Source organism: Geotrypetes seraphini, chromosome 3 (assembly GCF_902459505.1).
Source record: "Geotrypetes seraphini chromosome 3, aGeoSer1.1, whole genome shotgun sequence".
Taxonomy (NCBI): domain Eukaryota; kingdom Metazoa; phylum Chordata; class Amphibia; order Gymnophiona; family Dermophiidae; genus Geotrypetes; species Geotrypetes seraphini.
This window is the reverse complement of record NC_047086.1, coordinates 12,304,236-12,325,316: the sequence shown is the minus strand read 5'-3', so window position 1 is coordinate 12,325,316 and position 21,081 is coordinate 12,304,236. Positions and strand designations below refer to the sequence as shown.

The 21,081-nt window shown below is 46.4% G+C and overlaps 1 protein-coding gene across 1 annotated transcript in view; it reads left to right on the top strand.

The window, feature by feature from the left end:
- The window catches only part of CRYBG1 (crystallin beta-gamma domain containing 1), a 419,422-nt gene that overhangs the window by 297,793 nt on the left and 100,548 nt on the right, over window positions 1–21,081 (top strand). Inside the window, 1 exon segment of the mRNA XM_033939447.1 lies at window positions 2,881–3,031. Within this exon segment, the coding sequence (XP_033795338.1) occupies window positions 2,881–3,031 (151 nt within the window).

The following is a 21,081-nucleotide window of genomic DNA, read 5'->3' as shown; positions in this document are numbered from 1 at the left end:
GTGGTTACAGAAAATATTGTTTTACGTGTTGTATCATAAAACAATTGGAGGTTCTTTATCTAATCTAATCTAATACTTGGCTTTATATACCGAGTCTTCATTCTAAGAAAGCTCGACCCGGTTTACAATAGTTAACTTAAAAAAATATAAACCATAAAAGAAAAAATTCAAAAAGAATTAATTTCCAAAATGTTTACTGTGTTACTGTGTATATAATTTTTTTTTTTTTTGCTTTGTCCTGGTTTATCATTTGGGTTTATTTGATTGATTTAGGACAGTGTCACTAATACAGTGGTACCTTGGTTTGCGAGCATAGTTCGTTCCAGATGCATACTTGTAATTCAAAGCGCTCAGATGATTCGTTCCACATCCCCATAACAGGCCTATGTCTCCTCCCCCCTATATCCCTTCTTCTGTCTTCTTGTGGTCCAACACTTCTCCCACTGCTATCCTTCACTTTGACACCCCCCTCCCCGAGGCCACTAGCTCTGCTCACTTCCACTGCAAATCCCCTCTTCCCCCGAGGCCACCAGCGCTGCTCCCTCCCTTCGTGACCAAGATGATCAGTGCTGCTGTCCACCTCCTCCCCCCACTGACCGGCTTTGTGCTTACTAGTGTGTGTCGCTGATGTTCTATGCTGGGCTGCTGCGGGCCTTGAGCATCTGCGCATGCTCAAGGCCTTCTGGCTCCCACCCTCTCCAAGAGGGGATCTATTCCTGTACAAAGAAACACTGTTCTCTCCATTCTCCCCTATTTGAAGAAGAGAGACTGGTTGTGCTCACTGGATCTCGAAAATGCTTATGCATATATCCTGATCCATTTGTGTTGCAGAATATACCTCTGGTTCCTTTTGCACACAGGCCATTATCAGTTCAGAGATTTTCTTTTTGGCTTGTCAACAGCCTTCAAATGTTTCACCAAATGCTTCATAGTGTTGGCCACTCACCTGCATAAGTGGGGTTAGCTAGTTTTTCCATACATTGATGCTTAACTTCTGGTAACTTCTTCAGAAAACATGCCTTCAGAACCTGGGATTCATTATCAGCTTTGAAACATCCATACTCCAACTGCCAAACAAAATTTCATTCACAGGAGCTATCTGGATACCGTTCAAGAAAAAGCTTGCCACAGTACTAGCTCAGGTGGACAGTCAAGGTGCAGTGTTTTGTATAAATAAGCAAGAGGGAACAGGTTCCCTTCATTTATGCTTGGAAAGAGCAAGAATTTGAGACTTTGATCTCCAGTTGCATACAAATTCAAATCTCATACCTCCCAGGCATTCAGAATCAGATAGCCTACAGTTAAGCAGAGCTCTTCAACTATGATTTGGATTATTCTCAATGTACATCATTTTGCATTTGTTCACATTAAATTTCATCTGTCATTTGGATGCTCAGTCTTCCAATTTCTTAAGGTCTTCCTCAACTTTTTACAGTCCTCATGTATTTTAACAAATTTAAATAGTTTTGTAAAGTGGGGGAGTAACCTAATGATTAGTGCAATAAGCTGAGATCCTGGGAAGCTGGGGTTTGATTCCCCCTGCAGCTCTTTGTGATCCTTGGCAAGTCACCTAACTCTCCATTGCCCCAGGTACAAAAAACACCTTAGATTATGAGCCTACCAGGGACAGAGATAGTAACTGCATATAATGTGTACAATGCTGCATACATTTAGTAGCACCATAAAAAAATGATAAGTAGTAAATCTAGCAGTCCAACCAAGTTTCTTCTGGGCTTCTTGCTTTTAATATACCTAAAAAATGTTTTTACTGTGTGTTTTTCAAGGTCTATCTTTGCTTTCCTTATTAGCACCTTGCATTTGACTTGCCATTCCTTGTGCTGTTTACAATTATTTTCAGTCAGATCCTTTCTGAAGGATTCTCTTTTGGCTCTAATAGCTTCCTTCACCTCACTCCTTAACCACGCCAGTTGCCATTTGGTCTTCCTTCCTCCTTTTCTAATATATGGAATATATCTAGTCTGGACTTCCAAGATGGTATCTTTGAATAACATCCACACCTGATATAAATTTTTGACCTTTGCAGCTGCTCCTAAGTTTATTTTTTATTATACTTCTCATATTATCATAGTCTCCTTTTTTAAAGTTAAATGCTGTTGTATTGGATTTTCTGTGTGAACTTATTCCAGGGATTATATCAAATCTGATCATGTTATGGTCACTATTATCAAGTGGCTCCAGCACCATTACCTCATGTGCCCCACTAAGAACTAGGTCTAGAATTGCTTTGCCTCTTGTCAGTTTCTGAACCAGCTGCTCCATAAAGCAATCCTTGATTTCACTGAGGAATTTTATCTCCCTAGCACGCCCTGATGTTATATTTACCGAGTCAGTATCAGGGTAGTTGAAATCACCCATTATTATTGTTTTACCTAGTTTGTTAGCCTCCCTAATTTCCGATAACATTTCAGCATCTGTCTGTTCATCCTGGTCAGGCGGACAGTATTGCATTCCTGTCTCTATCCTTTTCCCCCTTTACACATGGAATTTCAACCCATAGGGATTTCAAGGTGTGTTTCAGTTCCTTTAGAATTTACAGTTCAAGACCCTCCTTAAGATATAACGCTAGGCCTCCACCAATCTGATCTGCCTTATCATGGTGATATAGTTGTAGGGCAGAGGCTTTATGCGGTTGTTGAGGGCTGTAGTGAAGATATTTCTTGATATTTCTAGCTCACCACCTCTCTGTATGTTGTTATAAAATATGTGATAACTAAGAATCAAAAAGTAATTGATTTTATCCTTAAGGATACCAGGCTGTATTCTTGTAAACTTTTGTCATGCCTATATTCAAAGATGAATCACATTTTCCGATTTCAGTATGTGAAGCATAAAAGAAAATTCTCTCTAATTCTTCCTCAGCTGGCTGCTTTATGAAAAACCCGATTTTGAAGGCCTCTCAATCCCTTTGGAGGAAGGTGAGATGGAACTGACTAACCTCTGGGGGGAGAGCACCTTAGAAGAAGGCAATGCCACACCTGCTGTGATCGGGTCACTACGACATGTGGTGAAGGTAAATGGCCAATTCTCAAAGACAATGATATTTCTCTGTGCTGTGAACTTTGAGGATATTTTTGTACTTTTTTCTTTTTTTGACAGATTTATTTTATGGGTTTTAACCAAAGCATATTTACAAACAGTCACAAGTAAGATCCAGTTAGAAGGGTAACTTGAAGTCAAAACCAGGAAAACTGAAAAGTGAAGGTGTGGGGTTATTGGGATTAGGCAGGAGAAAAAAAGGGGAGATCAAAGAGATTGTTTAAAGATTGAAGCAGAGGAGGCTGCAAATTTGTCATGGGGCCTATAGGACTGAAAGCACTTACTGTACAGTAGAGAAACAGTAGAGCTTTTTTTATTGAACCTAATTCACCCTTTCTACAAAGAGAGTTTGGGGAAAGGCCATATTTTATATTCTAAATTAGGAATTTCATATAGATTATTTATCTCTACATCTGTTTAGTCATCTGAAAATGGCACCCTTGATGTCACAGTGTACCATACTGAAGCATTAGGTCAGGACTGATTCAGAGGCAACAGTGTTTCCTGACAACATTTTTAAACATTGTGTTGTTATGCTTAATCCATTATTAAGCACTATACAGAACTGTACTTCCATATATGTATTGAGTGAATTGGGATCTATACCTTAAAGCAGGGGTGTCCAACCTGTGGCCCGAGGGCCACATGCGGCCCCGGTTGAGGACGATGCAGTATTTTCCTCTGCTGCCCCCGGGTGTTTACCATCTTGCCAGCTCCCTCCTCTGTCTTCCTACAGCGTTTGCGTGTTTGTGTGGCCCCAGAAAATTTTTTTGGGCCAATGCGGCCCAGGGAAGCCAAAAGGTTGGACACCCCTGCCTTAAAGCAATCCAAGCAAGCAAATAACACCAGCTTATAAACCAAGGCAAAGTTGAAAGCCATGCTGTGATTAATATGCTGGGTAGTTAGTCTGAAGGAGAGAAGCAGAACAGTTGATCAGGCTAAAACTAGAACAAGGTAGAAGCATCAGAAATTTAAAACAGAAAGAAGAAACAAAGCAACTGAGGATGGAAGCAGTAATAGAACAACCAGCATGACCACGACAAGAAAAGAGAGGCTGCTCTGGAGACTCAGGGCCGGATGCAGTTTGATTGGTTTAGCGAACGAAGGAAATTGCCAACCTGATTTTCAAAACGGCTCAACATGTGCCCCTCCCCCCCCACGAAGAACCTCCCCAGAACCAAAATAGAGGCACTTAACAATTCCAAGGAACAAGCAAACATTTACAAACTTAAAATCAATTAAGCAAAAAAGAAATACTACTCGGATCGAATTACAAATGCAAGAAATTCATCAGCACTTTCCTCCATTGTAAGATCTATAACTACCACTAATAAACACAATGTAGTTACAGATAACCAGCCTTCTGCCCAAGATCTCACCAAATACTCCACAGATAAAAATAAAGTCAGATTACAGCTGCCATCTAACACGTTCTCCAATAACAATTTACATCAAATGATCAAACAGTCGTTTTCCAAATATTCTCACATCACCCTCCCATCATTGACAGACATTCAACGCGTAATTCAAACCTTAAACATTAAAGGCTCCAGTTCAGACTTATTTCCACCATTTTTGTTAAAGCGATATTTAATTTTTGGAACCCACATTCATAAGCTAATAACAAACAGCTTAACATCAGGTACACTTCCCAAATCATGGAAAGAATCAGCAATTTATCCTATCAAAGACCACAAGGTAAAGGCCTCGGAGAAATCCAACTATTGTCCAATTGCTAACATTCATGTCTTAGCAAAAATAGTAGAAAATATAGTCTTCAACCAACTGTTAGAATTTGTCGAGAAAACGAAGGTTTTACACCTGAACCAGATGGATGTCAGACACAACCACTCCACGAAACACTCTTTAATTGGATTAACCACAACCATTCTTTTCTATATAGACCATCATAAATCGGTTCTACTTATTTCATTGGATCTTCAGCAGCTTTCAACATGATAGATCATGCCCTATTATTGCAAAGATTCTGATCAATAAGAATTGCTGACCAAGGTAATCAGTAATAAGACCACATCTGATTATTACCCCAATGACTATGGAATACCACAAGTATCTATCCTATCTTCACTCCTATTCAATATCTTCTTGACTCCACTCCTGACACTCGGACAATCAATCGGCTTTATAACATAAGTGTATGCCGATAATATCCAACTTCTTCATCTATTAGATCCCAATGACCCAAATGATATAATTAACATCAAACAAAAAGTGGAAAAAAATAGGTAACTGATTAAGTGAAAATATGTTGGCAAAAAATCTTTAACAATGCTTTTTTCCGTGCAAGAACGGAATCTCAACTCCTCACCATTTCAAATAGTATCATCCATAAAACTTTTGGGCGTCATCCTCGACAGTAAACTAACATATCAGCAGCAAATTAGTGATCTCGTACAAAAGAGCTTCTAAGCTACGTATGATACATTCACTCTCAAAACTTCTTGAACCTGCCTCAATAAACATCTTTGTACATTTCCTCGTAAACTCTCGACTTGACTATTATAACATTTTATACAAAAATAGATCAGATGCCAACAAATAATTCAAAATACTACAATAAAACTTATATCAAATGCAAAGAAATACGACCATGTAATGCCACTTCTGATCAAGGCCCACTGGCTTCCAGTATCTCATCAAGTCACGTATAAAATCTTGCTCCTAACTGGCCTGGCCTGGCCTGACCCAGCAGCGGCAGTTCTTATGTTCAAAGCACGTGCCACAAACTCTCCTGAACTTATAGACAGACTCCTAATTCTATATGCCCCTGTAATAATCCTTCACTCAAACACCAAACATCTGCTATCTATCCCCTCGATGCAACACATTGGCACAAATCGTTCAACCATTTTTTTCAGTAACTGCTCCCATGCTTTGCAATTCTGTGCCAACCCAATTATGCGAAGAAATGAACTTAGAACGATTTAAAAGTAAATTAAAATCATTCCTATCTAAAGATGCCTTCGATCTATAAACAAATTTCTTATTTTTTCCTCTCTAAACCTTTACCACAGACTGGCCCCCCTTCTCGTGTATTATCCTTAATAGGTTTTCTGTCCTATCTTGAGATGTAGTTCTTCCCCTTTCTCCCTTCTGTGCCAGTAAGTCCGTGCTTCTTAGTCTATGTACCCCCTGATTTTATATTTATTGTACACCGCTTAGCAACCCAATAAGTGGAATATCAAATTTTAATGAAACTTGAGGGATGCCCACTCCCTCCTGCCACCACAAAAACCCCCATGCCAAGCCAACCCCCCCCCCCCCCACTGGACCCTCCTTCCCTGTACTTCAGTAAAAATCAGCAGGGGGGATGCTCACTCCCTCCTGCCACCAGATGCCCTCCCCTGCCCTCCCAAACTGCCCCCACACCCCTGAACAGCTCCCATACCTGTACATTAAGCTGACAGCAGGAGAGATGCCCAGTCCCTCCTCTTCATAGGCCTGCCATTCCAACATGGTGGGCCTTCTCCTTCCCAGTGCATCCTGGGATGCAAGGGTGAGGGGCCTAGGGCCCTGATTGGCTCAGACATCTAAGACTCCTCCCAGGAGAGGGGGCCATAGGCATCTGTGCCGATCAGGGCCTTAGGCTTCTGTATCCCAGGATGCACCGGGCAGGGGGCCTAAGGTCTTGATTGCCTTAGACATTTCCCAGGGAGGAGCATTAAGCATCTGAGCCAATCTGGGCCTTAGGCCCCTCTGCCTGGTGCATCCTGTGAGGAGCCTAAGGCCCTGATTAGCTCAGACAACTAAGGCCATTCCCCCTGGAGGCATCTGAGCCAATTGAGGCCTTAGGCCCCTCCGTGTGCATCCCAGGATCCACTGAGAAGGGAAAGGCCTGCCATTTTGGAGTGGCGGGCCTGTGAACAGGAGGGACTGGGCATCCCTCCTGCTGTCACCTTAATGTAGAAATATAGAGTTAGTTCAGGGGGGTGGGGAGGGGACATCCAGTGGCACAAGGGGGTGGGCATCCCTCCTGCTATGTTTTTGAAAAGTGGGAAGGGGAGGGAAGGGGTTGGTTCAGGGGGGTCCTGGGGAGGGGTGTTTGCAGCACCAGGAGGGAGTGGGCATCCTTACTGCTGATTTTTATTGAAGTATGGGGAGGGGGGAATCTTGCCAGGGGGGTGGGACAAGGCAGGAGGGATGCCCCCGAACTCCCACATTCAAGAATGTCTGTGGCAGGAGGGATGCCCACTTCCTCTTGCTTCTACCTCCCTAGAACCACCAACACCCTCCCTGGACCCCCGCCCTGAGACCACCCTAAGAATAACCCCCCCACCCGCCACACCGACCTCTAATCATATTACCTACCCACTATCCCCCCCAGTACCTGTGCGAAGAAAGTCCGGCGGGAGGGATGCTCAAGGCTTGCCCCATCTGTCTTCAACTTGCTAGTATTAAGGAGGAGCTCTGCAAACTTAAACAGGAATTGAATACAATTAAAGCAGCTTCCATCACTCCACAAAATCATGCCAACTTAACACCTCTACCTCAAAGAATAAAACAGACCAGGAAGAAATGGGTCACAGTAGGCTCAGGAAGACTGCGACATGTAACACAGAAACATCCACCTTCACTAATATTACCTCTACAGAATTCCTTCGCTCCACTAGTGCACTGCGATATTCAAGAAAACAGAAGGGAGGTGGGACTGGAACCAATGAAGGTAACTCAAGAGAACAAGTGCACCCTAAGCACAAATAAAAAAAACCCAAACCAGAAAACTATTACAGTTGGGGGATTCCAACATCAGAGGCATTAACCTTGGAACACAAGGCGAGGAGACCAAAATAGTGAAATGTGTTCCAGGATCCTCAGCTACCAGGAGTTCCAGGCAAATACAGACTATAATTAAGGAAGAAACTAAGGATTTTAACATGATGTTGTTATCCATCTGTGATCAAATGACCTGGCCAACAACTCCACACTTGCAGCACAGAAAGCTTTTCAGGAGCTTGGTGAGGGTTTGAAACCTTTTGTAAAGACTTTAATAACTTTTTCTGAAATACTGACTGCATATGGAAAGGGAGAGCAAAGAGTGAAAAACACAGAGGATTTTAAAAGATGGCTCAAACCCTGGTGTCATCAAGAAGGCTTCAGGTACATAGGAGGATGGGGAAATACATGGAAGGACAAGAAGCTATATTGCACTGATGGGCTACATATTACTACAGCAGGAAAAAGAAACCTTGCAGAGAAATTTAGACAATATTTTTCTAGGCATTTAAACTAGAAGGTGGGGGTGGTGAATGTACGAAGGACAATTATAGAGACCACCCCCGGCAAAAGAAAAGATGTGATGATAGTAAAGAATGCAACATAAGCAATATCAGCAACTCATTTCTTAGTATTGCAACGGAAAGTGAAATGACACAAAAATCCATACGAAAAAGGAGATTACCGCTGAAAAATAGCTGGAAAGCGATGACCACAAATGCTCGCAGTCTAAGCAACAAAGTTCATGATCTGCAAGTCCTAATGTTAGAGGCAGATCTAGATATTGTCGCTATCACAGAGACATGGTTCAGTGAATCACATGGATGGGATGCAAAGATACCGGGATATAATCTTTTTAGGAAGGACAGAGATGGTCAAAAAGGTGGAGGAGTAGCTCTCTATGTAAAGATCAATATCCAAGCGACCGAAATGCAAGGGACCTGGAGAGAGGAAGAAGCGATATGGATCGCTCTGAAAAGAGAAGATGGAACTTCTGTCTACGTGGGTGTAGCCTACAGACCTCCAATTCAATCGCAGCAAATTGATAAGGATCTGATTGTAGATATCCAAAAGTTTGGAAGGAAAGAGGAGGTTCTGCTGTTGGGAGATTTCAACCTGTTGGATGCAGACTGGAATGTTCCGTCTGCGGAATCGGAAAGAAGTAGGAAGATTGTGGATGCCTTTCAAGAGGCTCTGCTCAGACAAATGGTGACGGAACCCACAAGGGAAAAAGCGATATTGGATCTGGTCATCACAAATGGAGAGAGTATCTCTAATGTTCGAGTGGTTGGCCCAGGCGCCTTAGGCCCCACCTGTGGGCGGGGTTTCAGACGCCTGGGCCAGTCCGGCCCCATTCTGCAGCCGGCTGGCATGCCGGATGGGCGGGTTTGACACCCGTCCGTCCGGCCAACATTTTACAGGTGGGGGGGTCGTGGGGTCGGCGGGAGGTCGCAGGTCGGCAGGGGGGGCCGATCGGTGGTTCGGGGGGCGGTCATTGGAGGGGGTTGTGTCGAGGGCAGGAGGGCCTAGGATCCCTCTTGCCCGTATTGTAGTGGTGGTTGGGGGGTAGGGGGTCCACCGGGGCAGGAGGTGGTGGGCTCCCTCCTGCCCGATAGTGTAGGGGGGTGGGGAGTGAGAGGCCAGGAGGGCTTGGGCTCCCTCCTGGCCTGATCGTAATCGGGGGGTGCCACGGGTGCCCGGGGCAAAAGGGCTTGGGCTCCCTCTTGCCCAATGTCGTCGGGGAACATCGGGGTGCCGCCAGGCAAGAAGGCTTGGGCTCCCTCTTGCCCTGAACGTAATCGTGGGGGGGGGGGGTCGGTGCCGCGGGGCAGGAGGGCTTGGGTTCCCTCCTGCCCCGATGTCGTTGGGGGGGGGGTGGATTCTGTAATCGGTGTTGTTTTTGACAGACACCGGTTACAGAATCCAGCTTTTAGGCGAAGGACTGGCTCCTCCTTCCATTTGGACGTTTTTTTTTATTATGGACATTTTCCCTGCTTCTACTTTCAACGTTTAAGGCCTTAGGCCAAAAGGGGACTTAGACGTTTTTTTTTTTATTATGCCCCTCCACATGTTCTATTTTGTTTGCATAAACTCCCAGACAGTTTGATAAGTGCCTGCTTAAGCATCTAAAACACGATTGTACACGTTCAAGTCCTTTATTAAACTACCCTCAGATTAAGAAAAGCCTCTACAATGTCCAAGTGAGGACACAAAGATTTGGAGAGTCAAAAGAGACATATCCACAATGCATATTTGCTTGCACTGCCTCCGTAGTATACAGATGTATTTCATGCAGATTCATTGTTGATATGCTGAAAACTTGAGAAGCACTAGACTAGTGAAGGAAGGATGAGAGATGGAGGGCAATGATCAGTGACAACAGGAATGGCAAGGGCAAAGACAGACTGGTGTGTCATAGAATTATATATTGTGGCCACCAGCTTAACCCTGAACAGGGCTTTGTTGCAATTCTGATGGCTACACTAAACAGCACCTAAGCGTGTAACCCGGCCTGGAGTCACCCTGCAGGATCGGGATTTCAAAAGTGAAAAATAATACCACAAATAAAGTTCCAATGTTAGGAAATTCTACTTTACGGAGAGGGTGGTGGATGCCTGGAATGCGCTCCCGAGAGAGGTGGTGGAGAGTAAAACTGTGACTGAGTTCAAAGAAGCGTGGGATGAACACAGAGGATTTAGAATCAGAAAATAATATTAAATATTGAACTAGGCCAGTAACTGGGCAGACTTGCACGGTCTGTGTCTGTGTATGGCCGTTTGGTGGAGGATGGGCTGGGGAGGGCTTCAATGGCTGGGAGGGTGTAGATGGGCTGGAGTGGGTCTTGACGGAGATTTTGGCAGTTGGAACTCAGGCACAGTACCGGGTAGAGCTTTGGATTCTCGCCCAGAAATAGCTAAGAAGGAAAAAAAAAAAAAAAAAATTTAAATTGAATCAGGTTGGGCAGACTGGATGGACCATTCGGGTCTTTATCTGCCGTCATCTACTATGTTACTATGTTAACACAGGGACAGTTTATATAAATAGTACTCTTTACTTAATCCTTCCAAACAGGTAAGTAATACTTTCATCGATTCAACATTCCAGACAGAAGTCCAGTAAAGAAAAGAAAAAAAACCACAAAACTGTCAAAATGGCAGAGTAATTGAAGCAGGGCTAATTAACTCCAACTTTCCTTTTTCTTCCTGCTTCTTAAGTCTCCCCTATTGCTGAGACCTGGGCTCAGTAAAGAGCTCACTCTGACTGCTACCAAGCAGTCTTTTTCCTTATTCAAAAACAGCTACAGTCCAGCTTTCAAGTTTTACTTAGATTGCAGTCCATAACAAAAAATAAGAAAGCCTCTGGCAATTAATAATCAAGGTTGCCAGGAAGAAGAGAGAGAGTAGTAGGTTTTGCAAAAATAGTCTTTCAAACAGACTTTCACATTCCCTCCCAGGTGGAAGCAAAACCTCTCCCTCAAATACTCTCTCTAAACTTTCACAGCAAAAATCAGCATTCAAAAACAAAAGAACAGCACACAAACAGTTTCCAAAACTCACTCACTGTTTGTGGCTCAGAGTCCAGTTCACCTGCATTGGTTCAGGTAGGTTAACATCTCTTCCAGCACAAGACTCTTGAAAGTCCATAAGTTCCTCAGATTGAGTCAAACCCTCTGGTTGTGCAACCTCATCCAGCTCCATAGGTTGGGGCTCTCTGTCCCTGTTTGGCTCGTCAGGGTCCCTAGGGAGGCAAAGCCTAAATTTCCTCCCTAACCGGCTTCTTTCCCTGTTGTCAGGGGCAGGCTTATATACTCTGGGGAAACGCCCTGTTGTATCAGCCCTGGCAGTATTCCAAGGGCCTCTTGGGCTCCCCCAGTGGTCCAGGAAATTATTTAATTCAGATCCAATCTGTTCTTTACCCATTCCTACCCGGGATTTTGGTTTCACCTCTTTTCCCTTTATCTTGACTGGGACCTGCGCTGGAAGAATTCCTGGCTGGTCACATACCCCCACCCTTAAATGGTGCTTATCCCTATAAGCCTGGGGTTGTGTCGTATTTTCCGGAATGCGAGATAGGGTATCAACATTAGTGTTTAAATGCCCGGGCCGATGGACTACCACGAATCTAAAGGTCTGTAACGCTAAGTACCACCTTGTAAGACGGGCGTTATTATTTCTCATGGTCCCTAGCCACTTCAATGCGGCATGATCGGTGACCAAGGTAAATTGTCGCTCCCCTAGATAATGGTCTAAAGTTTGCATGGCCCACTTCGCTGCTAAACACTCCAATTCAACTACCGCATAATTCTTCTCATTTGGGTGTAACTTCCTACTCAAGTACAGAATTGGGTGCTCTATTCCTTGGTTTTCCTGGCTGAGTATGGCTCCTAAACCGCAGCCAGAGGCATCCGTCTGAAGGATTAAAGGCTTGTTGTAGTCAATGGCCGCAAGGACCGGTCGACTACACAAGCTATCCTTCAGATCATGGAAAGCCTCCACACTGTCGACCCCCCATTGCAGAGTATCGGGGACATCTTTTTTCAACATATTTGTAAGCGGAGTAGCTCTAGTGGCAAAATTGGGAATGAACCTTCTATAATATCCCATTAAACCTAGAAACCCCCGCATTTGTTTCTTAGTGTTAGGTTGGGGATATTCTTGGATGCACTTCACCTTATCGACTAGGGGTTTGATCTGGCCTCTACCCACTGTGTACCCTAAATATTTTACCTCCCTCTGACCCAGGAAACACTTTTTGGGGTTTACAGTAAACCCTGCCTTCCTTAGTGACTCCAATACCGCAGCAACATGTTCAAGATGCTGTGGCCATGCGGAGGAATATATTACAATATCATCAAGATACGCCTCCGCGTAGGCGTGATGCCCCCGCAGGACCTCGTTCACTGCCCTCTGGCAAGTAGCAGCTGCCCCATGCAGTCCAAACGGCATACGGGTAAACTGATACAATCCATAGGGAGTGCTAAAGGCCGTTTTAGGTTTAGCCCTATCGGTCAAGGGGATTTGCCAATATCCCTTGGTCAAGTCAATGGTAGTCAGATATTGAGCCTGGCCTAAACGATCCAACAACTCATCCACACGAGGCATTGGGAAGGCGTCAAATTGTGATACTTCGTTTACTTGACGAAAATCTATACAGAAACGAGGGGTCCCATCAGCCTTTGGCACTATAACTATGGGGCTACTCCAGGGGCTCTGCGAGGGCTCAATGACCCCTAGCTCTAACATTTCTTGTACTAACTCGTTAACCAGCCTCTTTTTCTCCTCCGACAGGCGATAGGGGTGGACTCTGACGACCTTGCCCGGAATGGTTATAATGTCATGAGTTATTCCCCGGGTGCGCCCTGGAATGGAAGAGAAGACATCAGAGAATCGGTTAATGAGGGTCTGTACCTGTTGAGTCTGTGCAGTAGACAATTCCACCCCTATGTTTACCTTTTCTGGCTGTCCCAAGTCCGCTATTTGGGGACCTAACTCATCCTCTTGGTACCTCTGGGCCACTAGAGCTAAGGTCTCTCTATCTCTCCAAGGTTTTAACAAATTCACATGATAGGTTTGTATGTGTTCTTTCTCGTCCTTAACTCTATAATTTACAGGGCCTAATTTTTCCACAATCGTGGACGGTCCTTTCCAATGTGCCAAAAATTTATGAGGATCCGAGGGCACTAAAATCAAGACCCTGTCTCCCACATAAAACTGACGCTCCTTGGCTTTCCTATCATAATATACTTTTTGTTTCCTTTGAGCCCACTCAAGATTTTCTTTCCCTACTTTAGCAGCATTAGCCAGATTCTGCTTCAGTCGGGACAGATAAGAGATCACATTCATGTCTGTTTCCTCCGGGGGGTCCCAACCCTCTTTTACCACATCAAGTAGACCCCTGGGAGCTCGCCCATATAGCATCTCAAAAGGACTAACTCCCAAGGAGTCCTGCACTTTTTCCCGGGCAGCGAACAAAGCAAATGGGATAAAGAGGTCCCAATCCCTGATGTTGTTTTCTAATCCTTTTTTAAGCAAATGTTTCAGAGACTGGTTGAACCGTTCGACCATTCCATTGGCCTGGGGGTGATAAGCCGACGTCCTAATATGCCTAACCCCAAGATCTTTCCAAAACCCTTCCATCTCCTTAGATAGGAAGTTACTTCCCCGGTCAGATAATACCTCCCTCGGGAAGCCTATGGTGCAAAATAACCCCATTAGTTCTCGCATCAACACCTTAGATGATGTTTTCCGTAGGGGAAAAGCCCATGGAAACCGGGTGGCAACGTCCATTACAACAAAGATGAAATTGTATCCCCTAGGAGTCCTCTCTAGTGGCCCTATAATATCCATAGCGAGCCTGAGAGGTTCCTCCACTACCGGGATAGGAATAAGAGGGGCACGCTCTGGTTTACTTAAGGTCAACCTCTGACAGGTGGGGCAGGACCTACAAAACTCTTCTATCTCCTTCCCCCAACCTGGCCAGAAGAACCTGCGTTGTACCTGTATCTGAGTAGCCTGAACCCCTTTATGACCGGCTAATGAGGAATCATTTGTAGGATGGCTCTCCTGAACCCCTTTGGGACCACCAACTGTTGCCTCTTCTCCCCTGAGCCCTTGGCACCCTCATCTTCCCTATAGAGGAGTCCTCTTATAACACGCAAACCGGTACGACCGGATTGTCGTCCGGTAGCCTGATGCCATAATTCCTGTAAGGAAGGGTCGGTTTTTTGTTCACTTCCAAACGTGGGAAAGGTATTAATAATTTCTTGTGGGAGGCTAGGGAACTCCTTCCTCTGTTCAGCCTGCCTAAGCCCTTGTGCTCTCTGCTGCTGTAGTCTCCTTTTCTGTGCCCTGGAGGCTCTTGCCTGCTTCTGAGTAGGCCTTTCCACCACTCCTTCCTGGAAAGGGAATACATCTCCCAGCTCTGCCCCAGGAACTGCCGTGGGTAAACCCTGAGACCGCGTATTTACAAACCCCTGTTTGATACTCAGGTACTCATTCAACCCAGGCCAGTCCTGACCCAAAATCAAGTCATACGGGGCCTCTGGAACTAAAGCAGCTACTACTTGGTACACTCTATCCTGGTGCAAAACAGTAGTTGGCCTAAGTGGGTAATGTACACTATCACCGTGTATGCACTTGATTCCTACCTTCCCAGCACTAGAGGAACCTTTCTCCTCAGGGAATACCTTTTTCCAGAACTCTACAGACATCATCGACTGATCGGCCCCCGTGTCAATCAGTGCTATCGTTTCTTGTCCCCCTACGGAGACTGTCGTAGTGCATGCGGACTTTAAACCTTGTCCAGGAATACTTATTTCAGTTCCCTTAGCATTGCACTTGATTCTCCTGCTGGACAAGTTTACCGCCCCACAAGAACTCTGCATATGTCCTGTCCGCCCATAACTATAACATTCACTAGCACCTTCCCTAGTATGAGGCCTACATACAGGGGCAGATGGCCCTTTGCATGGGAGTTTCCTATTCCCCTTCTTGCTTGAATTCCCGGGGCTCTGCCTAGGTGTGTGTTCCTGTACTCGGTTCGGGCTTCCTCTTAAGAATTCGCTAGCATCAAAAAAGGCTTCCTCAATTCCCGGAGTTGACCCTAGCGTCTCAGAACCAAGGGAATTATCAGTAGCATTCATGAGCGCCGACTCACCCCAGTTAAAATATGACAGTGTGTCAAGGCCTACCGGAGCTGGATCGGTCTCCCTAGGTAAGGTTGGATGAGCAGGAAGTGCTGTAGGCCGCTGTAGTAGCTGAGCAAAGGTTTTCGTTTGCTCTTGGAGGATCATCCTTAACTGACTATATCGCAGCATCATGGCATCCTGGCGAGCTTGCCAACGCGCCTCGTTGGTTCTCAAAATGCCTTCAAGTTCCTCGGTCTGTCTCTGGTCCTCCTCGGCCAATACTGCCAGAATCTGGGCTTGCTCCATAATCCGGACCTGAAAGGCAAACAAAAAGAAAAGGAACCCAAGTGTGGCCGCTTGGTAACCGTGTTCCTCCCCTTTACCAGACCCCCCAGCCTAGGTACTCTTACCGATAGCACTGGTGAGTCTGCGCCTTTGGTGTTTAGGCCTCCTTGGCCTCCAGTCGTTCTCCGCACGGCTTGTCCCTCTGGAATTCGGGTCCCGAACTGGAACTGTGTCTGGCACTCCGGTCCACCGGAACTGGGTCTGGGTCGTCCTGGCTCTGGAACCTTGGTCCGACTTCCTCTGACTCCGCACTCGAACTCCAACTGTCTCCTCACAGCCCTCCTCCAAAGGATATGCTGTAACCTTATCCGCACTTCCGGCTGAAGACTCCTCCTCCAGGCGGATATCAGGAAACTCCAGATAAAGTACTTTGAAAAGATATATTTCTTAAACAAATATTTAGTCCAAAGTTCACTTGATCCAATCAAAAAAAAAAAACAACCAGAAAGCTAAGTATGCCTTCTCTAGCACAAGTCCAAAAACAATGAAAAAACAAAAGGAAAAACGTGTTTTTTTTTTTGTTGTTTTTTTTTTTTTCCAAATGCAGTTCCAACAAGTGTCCTGCAGGAGGTGCAATATCCCACTCCTGATACCAATTATGTGGCCACCAGCTTAACCCTGAACAGGGCTTTGTTGCAATTCTGATGGCTACACTAAACAGCACCTAAGCGTGTAACCCGGCCTGGAGTCACCCTGCAGGATCGGGATTTCAAAAGTGAAAAATAATACCACAAATAAAGTTCCAACACAGGGACAGTTTATATAAATAGTACTCTTTACTTAATCCTTCCAAACAGGTAAGTAATACTTTCATCGATTCAACATTCCAGACAGAAGTCCAGTAAAGAAAAGAAAAAAAACCACAAAACTGTCAAAATGGCAGAGTAATTGAAGCAGGGCTAATTAACTCCAACTTTCCTTTTTCTTCCTGCTTCTTAAGTCTCCCCTATTGCTGAGACCTGGGCTCAGTAAAGAGCTCACTCTGACTGCTACCAAGCAGTCTTTTTCCTTATTCAAAAACAGCTACAGTCCAGCTTTCAAGTTTTACTTAGATTGCAGTCCATAACAAAAAATAAGAAAGCCTCTGGCAATTAATAATCAAGGTTGCCAGGAAGAAGAGAGAGAGTAGTAGGTTTTGCAAAAATACAGTCTTTCAAACAGACTTTCACATTCCCTCCCAGGTGGAAGCAAAACCTCTCCCTCAAATACTCTCTCTAAACTTTCACAGCAAAAATCAGCATTCAAAAACAAAAGAACAGCACACAAACAGTTTCCAAAACTCACTCACTGTTTGTGGCTCAGAGTCCAGTTCACCTGCATTGGTTCAGGTAGGTTAACATCTCTTCCAGCACAAGACTCTTGAAAGTCCATAAGTTCCTCAGATTGAGTCAAACCCTCTGGTTGTGCAACCTCATCCAGCTCCATAGGTTGGGGCTCTCTGTCCCTGTTTGGCTCGTCAGGGTCCCTAGGGAGGCAAAGCCTAAATTTCCTCCCTAACCGGCTTCTTTCCCTGTTGTCAGGGGCAGGCTTATATACTCTGGGGAAACGCCCTGTTGTATCAGCCCTGGCAGTATTCCAAGGGCCTCTTGGGCTCCCCCAGTGGTCCAGGAAATTATTTAATTCAGATCCAATCTGTTCTTTACCCATTCCTACCCGGGATTTTGGTTTCACCTCTTTTCCCTTTATCTTGACTGGGACCTGCGCTGGAAGAATTCCTGGCTGGTCACAATATTTACAGGGACTAGCAAAAATAGAAGATCTTTGAATTTTGTAGTAGCTGAATGAGTGAATTTTTTTGTGCATGTTATACTGTAAGCTGCTCAGATGTTATGATGAGTGGAATATAAGCACCCTTAAATGAACAAAGACAGACAAACAGAAAAAATACAAAGGAACCAGAAGTTCCCAAATTAAGAATTTTGCCATTATAACAGCATGATAGAGGCTAAGGGACTCTTTATTTGATTCATTATTATTTATTCAATTTATATATCTTCATACAATAGCACAAGTTGGGTTGTAGTCATACAAATGTAAAATTACAAAAAACAAATACATAAATATAATAAAACTAGAAAACAAAACAAGAGTAAGAACTATATAGCATGAAATGTGCTTATTAATCGATTTGCCCTTCATGGTCAAAAGAATGATCCCCTGTTATGTCAACATGCAGAATTTGCTACTAGTCCAGTGAGCAGCTGCAAGATAGCATGTACAGTCACCAGGGCCTCCTGCTAAGAAACTTTCTTTAGTCAAGAGAATTCTTCTTCTGGGACTCTCAGAACTCTTGTAGGGCCTATGGGATTCACAAGAATAACGTTCATATATGTTTCTTTAGCACTCTCCAGACCAGTAGAGGTTAACTTTACGAGTGGGTATATATCTAATCATGACCAGCAGGTGGAGACTGAAAACAAAACTTTGGGACAGTATATCCTAGCCCCTCCTCTCTATTTCCCTCAGTCTTCTTTCAGTCTCCAGCAGGTGTTGAGTGATCTGTACCCATCTCCCTTGGTAGGGCTGTTGGAATTTGTTTAGGGGGTTTATTGTCCCTGTTTTTAGCCGGACGGAGCTTGGGCGGACTCTGTTTGGGGGTTCGTCCGACCTCGGGGGTGTCAAACCCGGCGGGTCACGAGCGGGGTCCCTCCCCCCACTTCCTCCACCTCCCCACATTTTTTTAGAGGAGCCTCAGCAGTAAGCCTTGCCCCCTAAATCAAGCAAGGCATATTGCTTTGAGAGCCTGTGGAGTCTGTTCTGTAAAAAAAAAAAAAAAAATCCTGAGGTAGTGCTGGTCTGGAGGGTTGTATCCCTTTAAGAAAACTGTATTTTACTGTTTTTTTTTTCAACTAACCGGCACTTTTTTGCAGCTAGGTCGCGTATGGAGCAATGAGCACTTCTAAAGGGAAAAAGTGCTCATTGTGCTCCAGACGCGAGGCACTCGCGGCCGGCCTGTGCAAGCGGTGTTCAGGCCGGTGCGGTGGAGGAGCTCCGTCGGCAGCGGCTGCAGGCGCCCAGAGCTCCCCGCCGATGGTGCCTCGCGAGTCGGCAGGGAACGGTGGGGAAGCCCGGTCTTCTCCGTCCGCCCACGGAGGGATTCCCCAAACCGCCGACGGTCAGGTTTTAGAGGATTCCCTCTCAGCTGATTTTTTGACAGCTGATGCCGGCTTGCCTGTTTTAGCGGCTGAGACTATTCAGGTCTCTCAGCCGCTTCAGGCTATGGAGGGAGCTTTTTTGGCGGGAAAACCGCCATCTTCTCTGTCTGGCCCCTCCATTTTGTCTTCCACCTCAGGTGACCTTCCCCCTGTTTTGACTATGCAGGGGCAAGGTTCTGCTGGGTCCCCTGCTGTGGCAGGGAGTCCCTTGGGACCCTCGGGGGGTTTTTCTCCTGATTTTTTCTTTTCTTTATGCAGAGCCTATTTTCAGGCGGCTGGGGGTCCCGGTTGCGCCCAGGGGGTTTCGGGGGGTGAGTTTTCCTCCGCGCTCCCTGCGGCTTTGCCTCTTTCGTCTGGCGTGACGTCCCCTCCGCCGCCTCCCTTGTCCAAGCGTCCGCGGGTGTCGTGGGACGAGAATTTGTGGTCGGAGGAACGTGTCGGTCTGGAGGAGGACCTGGACCCTTCTGAGGAGTTCCAGGACTCTCTGGAGGGAACGGAAGCTGGCGGCGGGTTGTCGGATTTCCCGTTCTCCAGTGACGAGGCGTCCGTGGTGCGCCTTTTTCAGAAAGATGAGCTGCCTGACCTTTTTCAGCAGGTTTCTTCGGTCTTGCGTTTTGAGGACGCGCCGCCGGAGACTCCGCGTGTGGGGGACCCCCTGTTACGGGGGATCCGTTCCATTTCCCGCTCTTTTCCTATGCATCAGGATATTCGGGATATTATTCTGGAGCAGTGGAAAACGCCGGAGACGCCGTTTCGGCTGGCGCACAGCATGGCTCGCCTGTATCCCATTCCTGAAGGGGATCGGGCTACGTTAGCTTCGCCTGTCGTGGATGCGGTGGTCTCGGCAATTTCCAAGCGGCATACCGTGCCTGTTGAGGGCGGTTCTGCCTTGCGGGATTCTGAGGAGCGCAAATTGGAGAGCATCCTTAAGCAAAATTTTCAGGTCTCTGCCTTTGGGGTCCAGGCGGCTATTTGTGGGGGACTGGTCGCTCGCGCCGTGTTTCGGTGGGCGGAGCGGGTCTTGGATCGAGAGTCTGACGACTGGTCTCTGGTGGATCAGGAGGTAGCGAAGATTGAGATGGCGGCCTCATTCCTCTCAGATGCTCTATATGACTTGGTGCGGATCTCGGCTAAGTCTATGGCTTTTGGCGTGGCCGCAAGGCGTGTGTTGTGGCTGCGCGCTTGGGCGGCGGATGCTGCGTCCAAAGCTAAGCTTACTAAATTTCCCTTTCGGGGGTCGTTTTTGTTTGGAGAGGACTTGGATAAGTTGATTCAGACTCTGTCGGACTCGAAAGTTCCCCGTCTGCCGGAGGACCGTGCCCGCCCGGCGTCTCGGGGGGGGTGAGGCCCGGGGGCGTTTGCGGGATTTTCGCAAGTATCGCCCGGGGCGTGGGGCTGCTTCTTTCCAGTCTCCGGGATTTTCCCGGGGTCGGTTCTTCCAGCGCATGCAGCCCTTTCGGGGGGCCCGTCGGGGGGCAGGGAATCCCTCCGCCGGTTCCCCCGCTTCCCGTCCTGCACAATGACGCCTTGCCGGCGCCCCCTTTGGTTCCGGTGGGGGCCCGGCTGCGCGAATTTTTCCCCAAATGGGCCGAGATCACATCCGATCAGTGGGTCCTGGAGGTGGTGCGGGACGGTTATGCCCTGGAGTTCGCCCGCTCTCTGCCGGATTTTTTCCTCGCTTCTCCATGTCAGACTCCGGGGAAGACGCAGGCTTTTCGCCAGACCCTTCAGCGCTTGCTAGATCTCAGGGCAGTTGTTCCGGTGCCCCCTCCGGAGTGGGGCACGGGCAGGTACTCCATTTACTTTGTGGTGCCCAAGAAGGAGGGGACCTTTCGGCCCATCCTCGATTTGAAAGGGGTCAACAGGGCTCTCAAGATTCCCTCTTTCCGTATGGAAACTCTGCGGTCGGTCATTCTGGTGGTTCAGCCGGGGGAGTTTCTCACTTCTCTCGATCTGACGGAGGCCTACTTGCATGTTCCCATTCGGGCCTCTCATCAGCGTTTCCTGCGCTTTGCGATCTTGGGTCGGCACTTTCAGTTCTGTGCGCTTCCCTTTGGGCTGGCCACGGCTCCTCGGACGTTCACCAAGGTGATGGTGGTCGTCGCGGCAGCCTTGCGGTCGGAGGGCATCCTGGTACACCCCTACCTGGACGACTGGTTAATT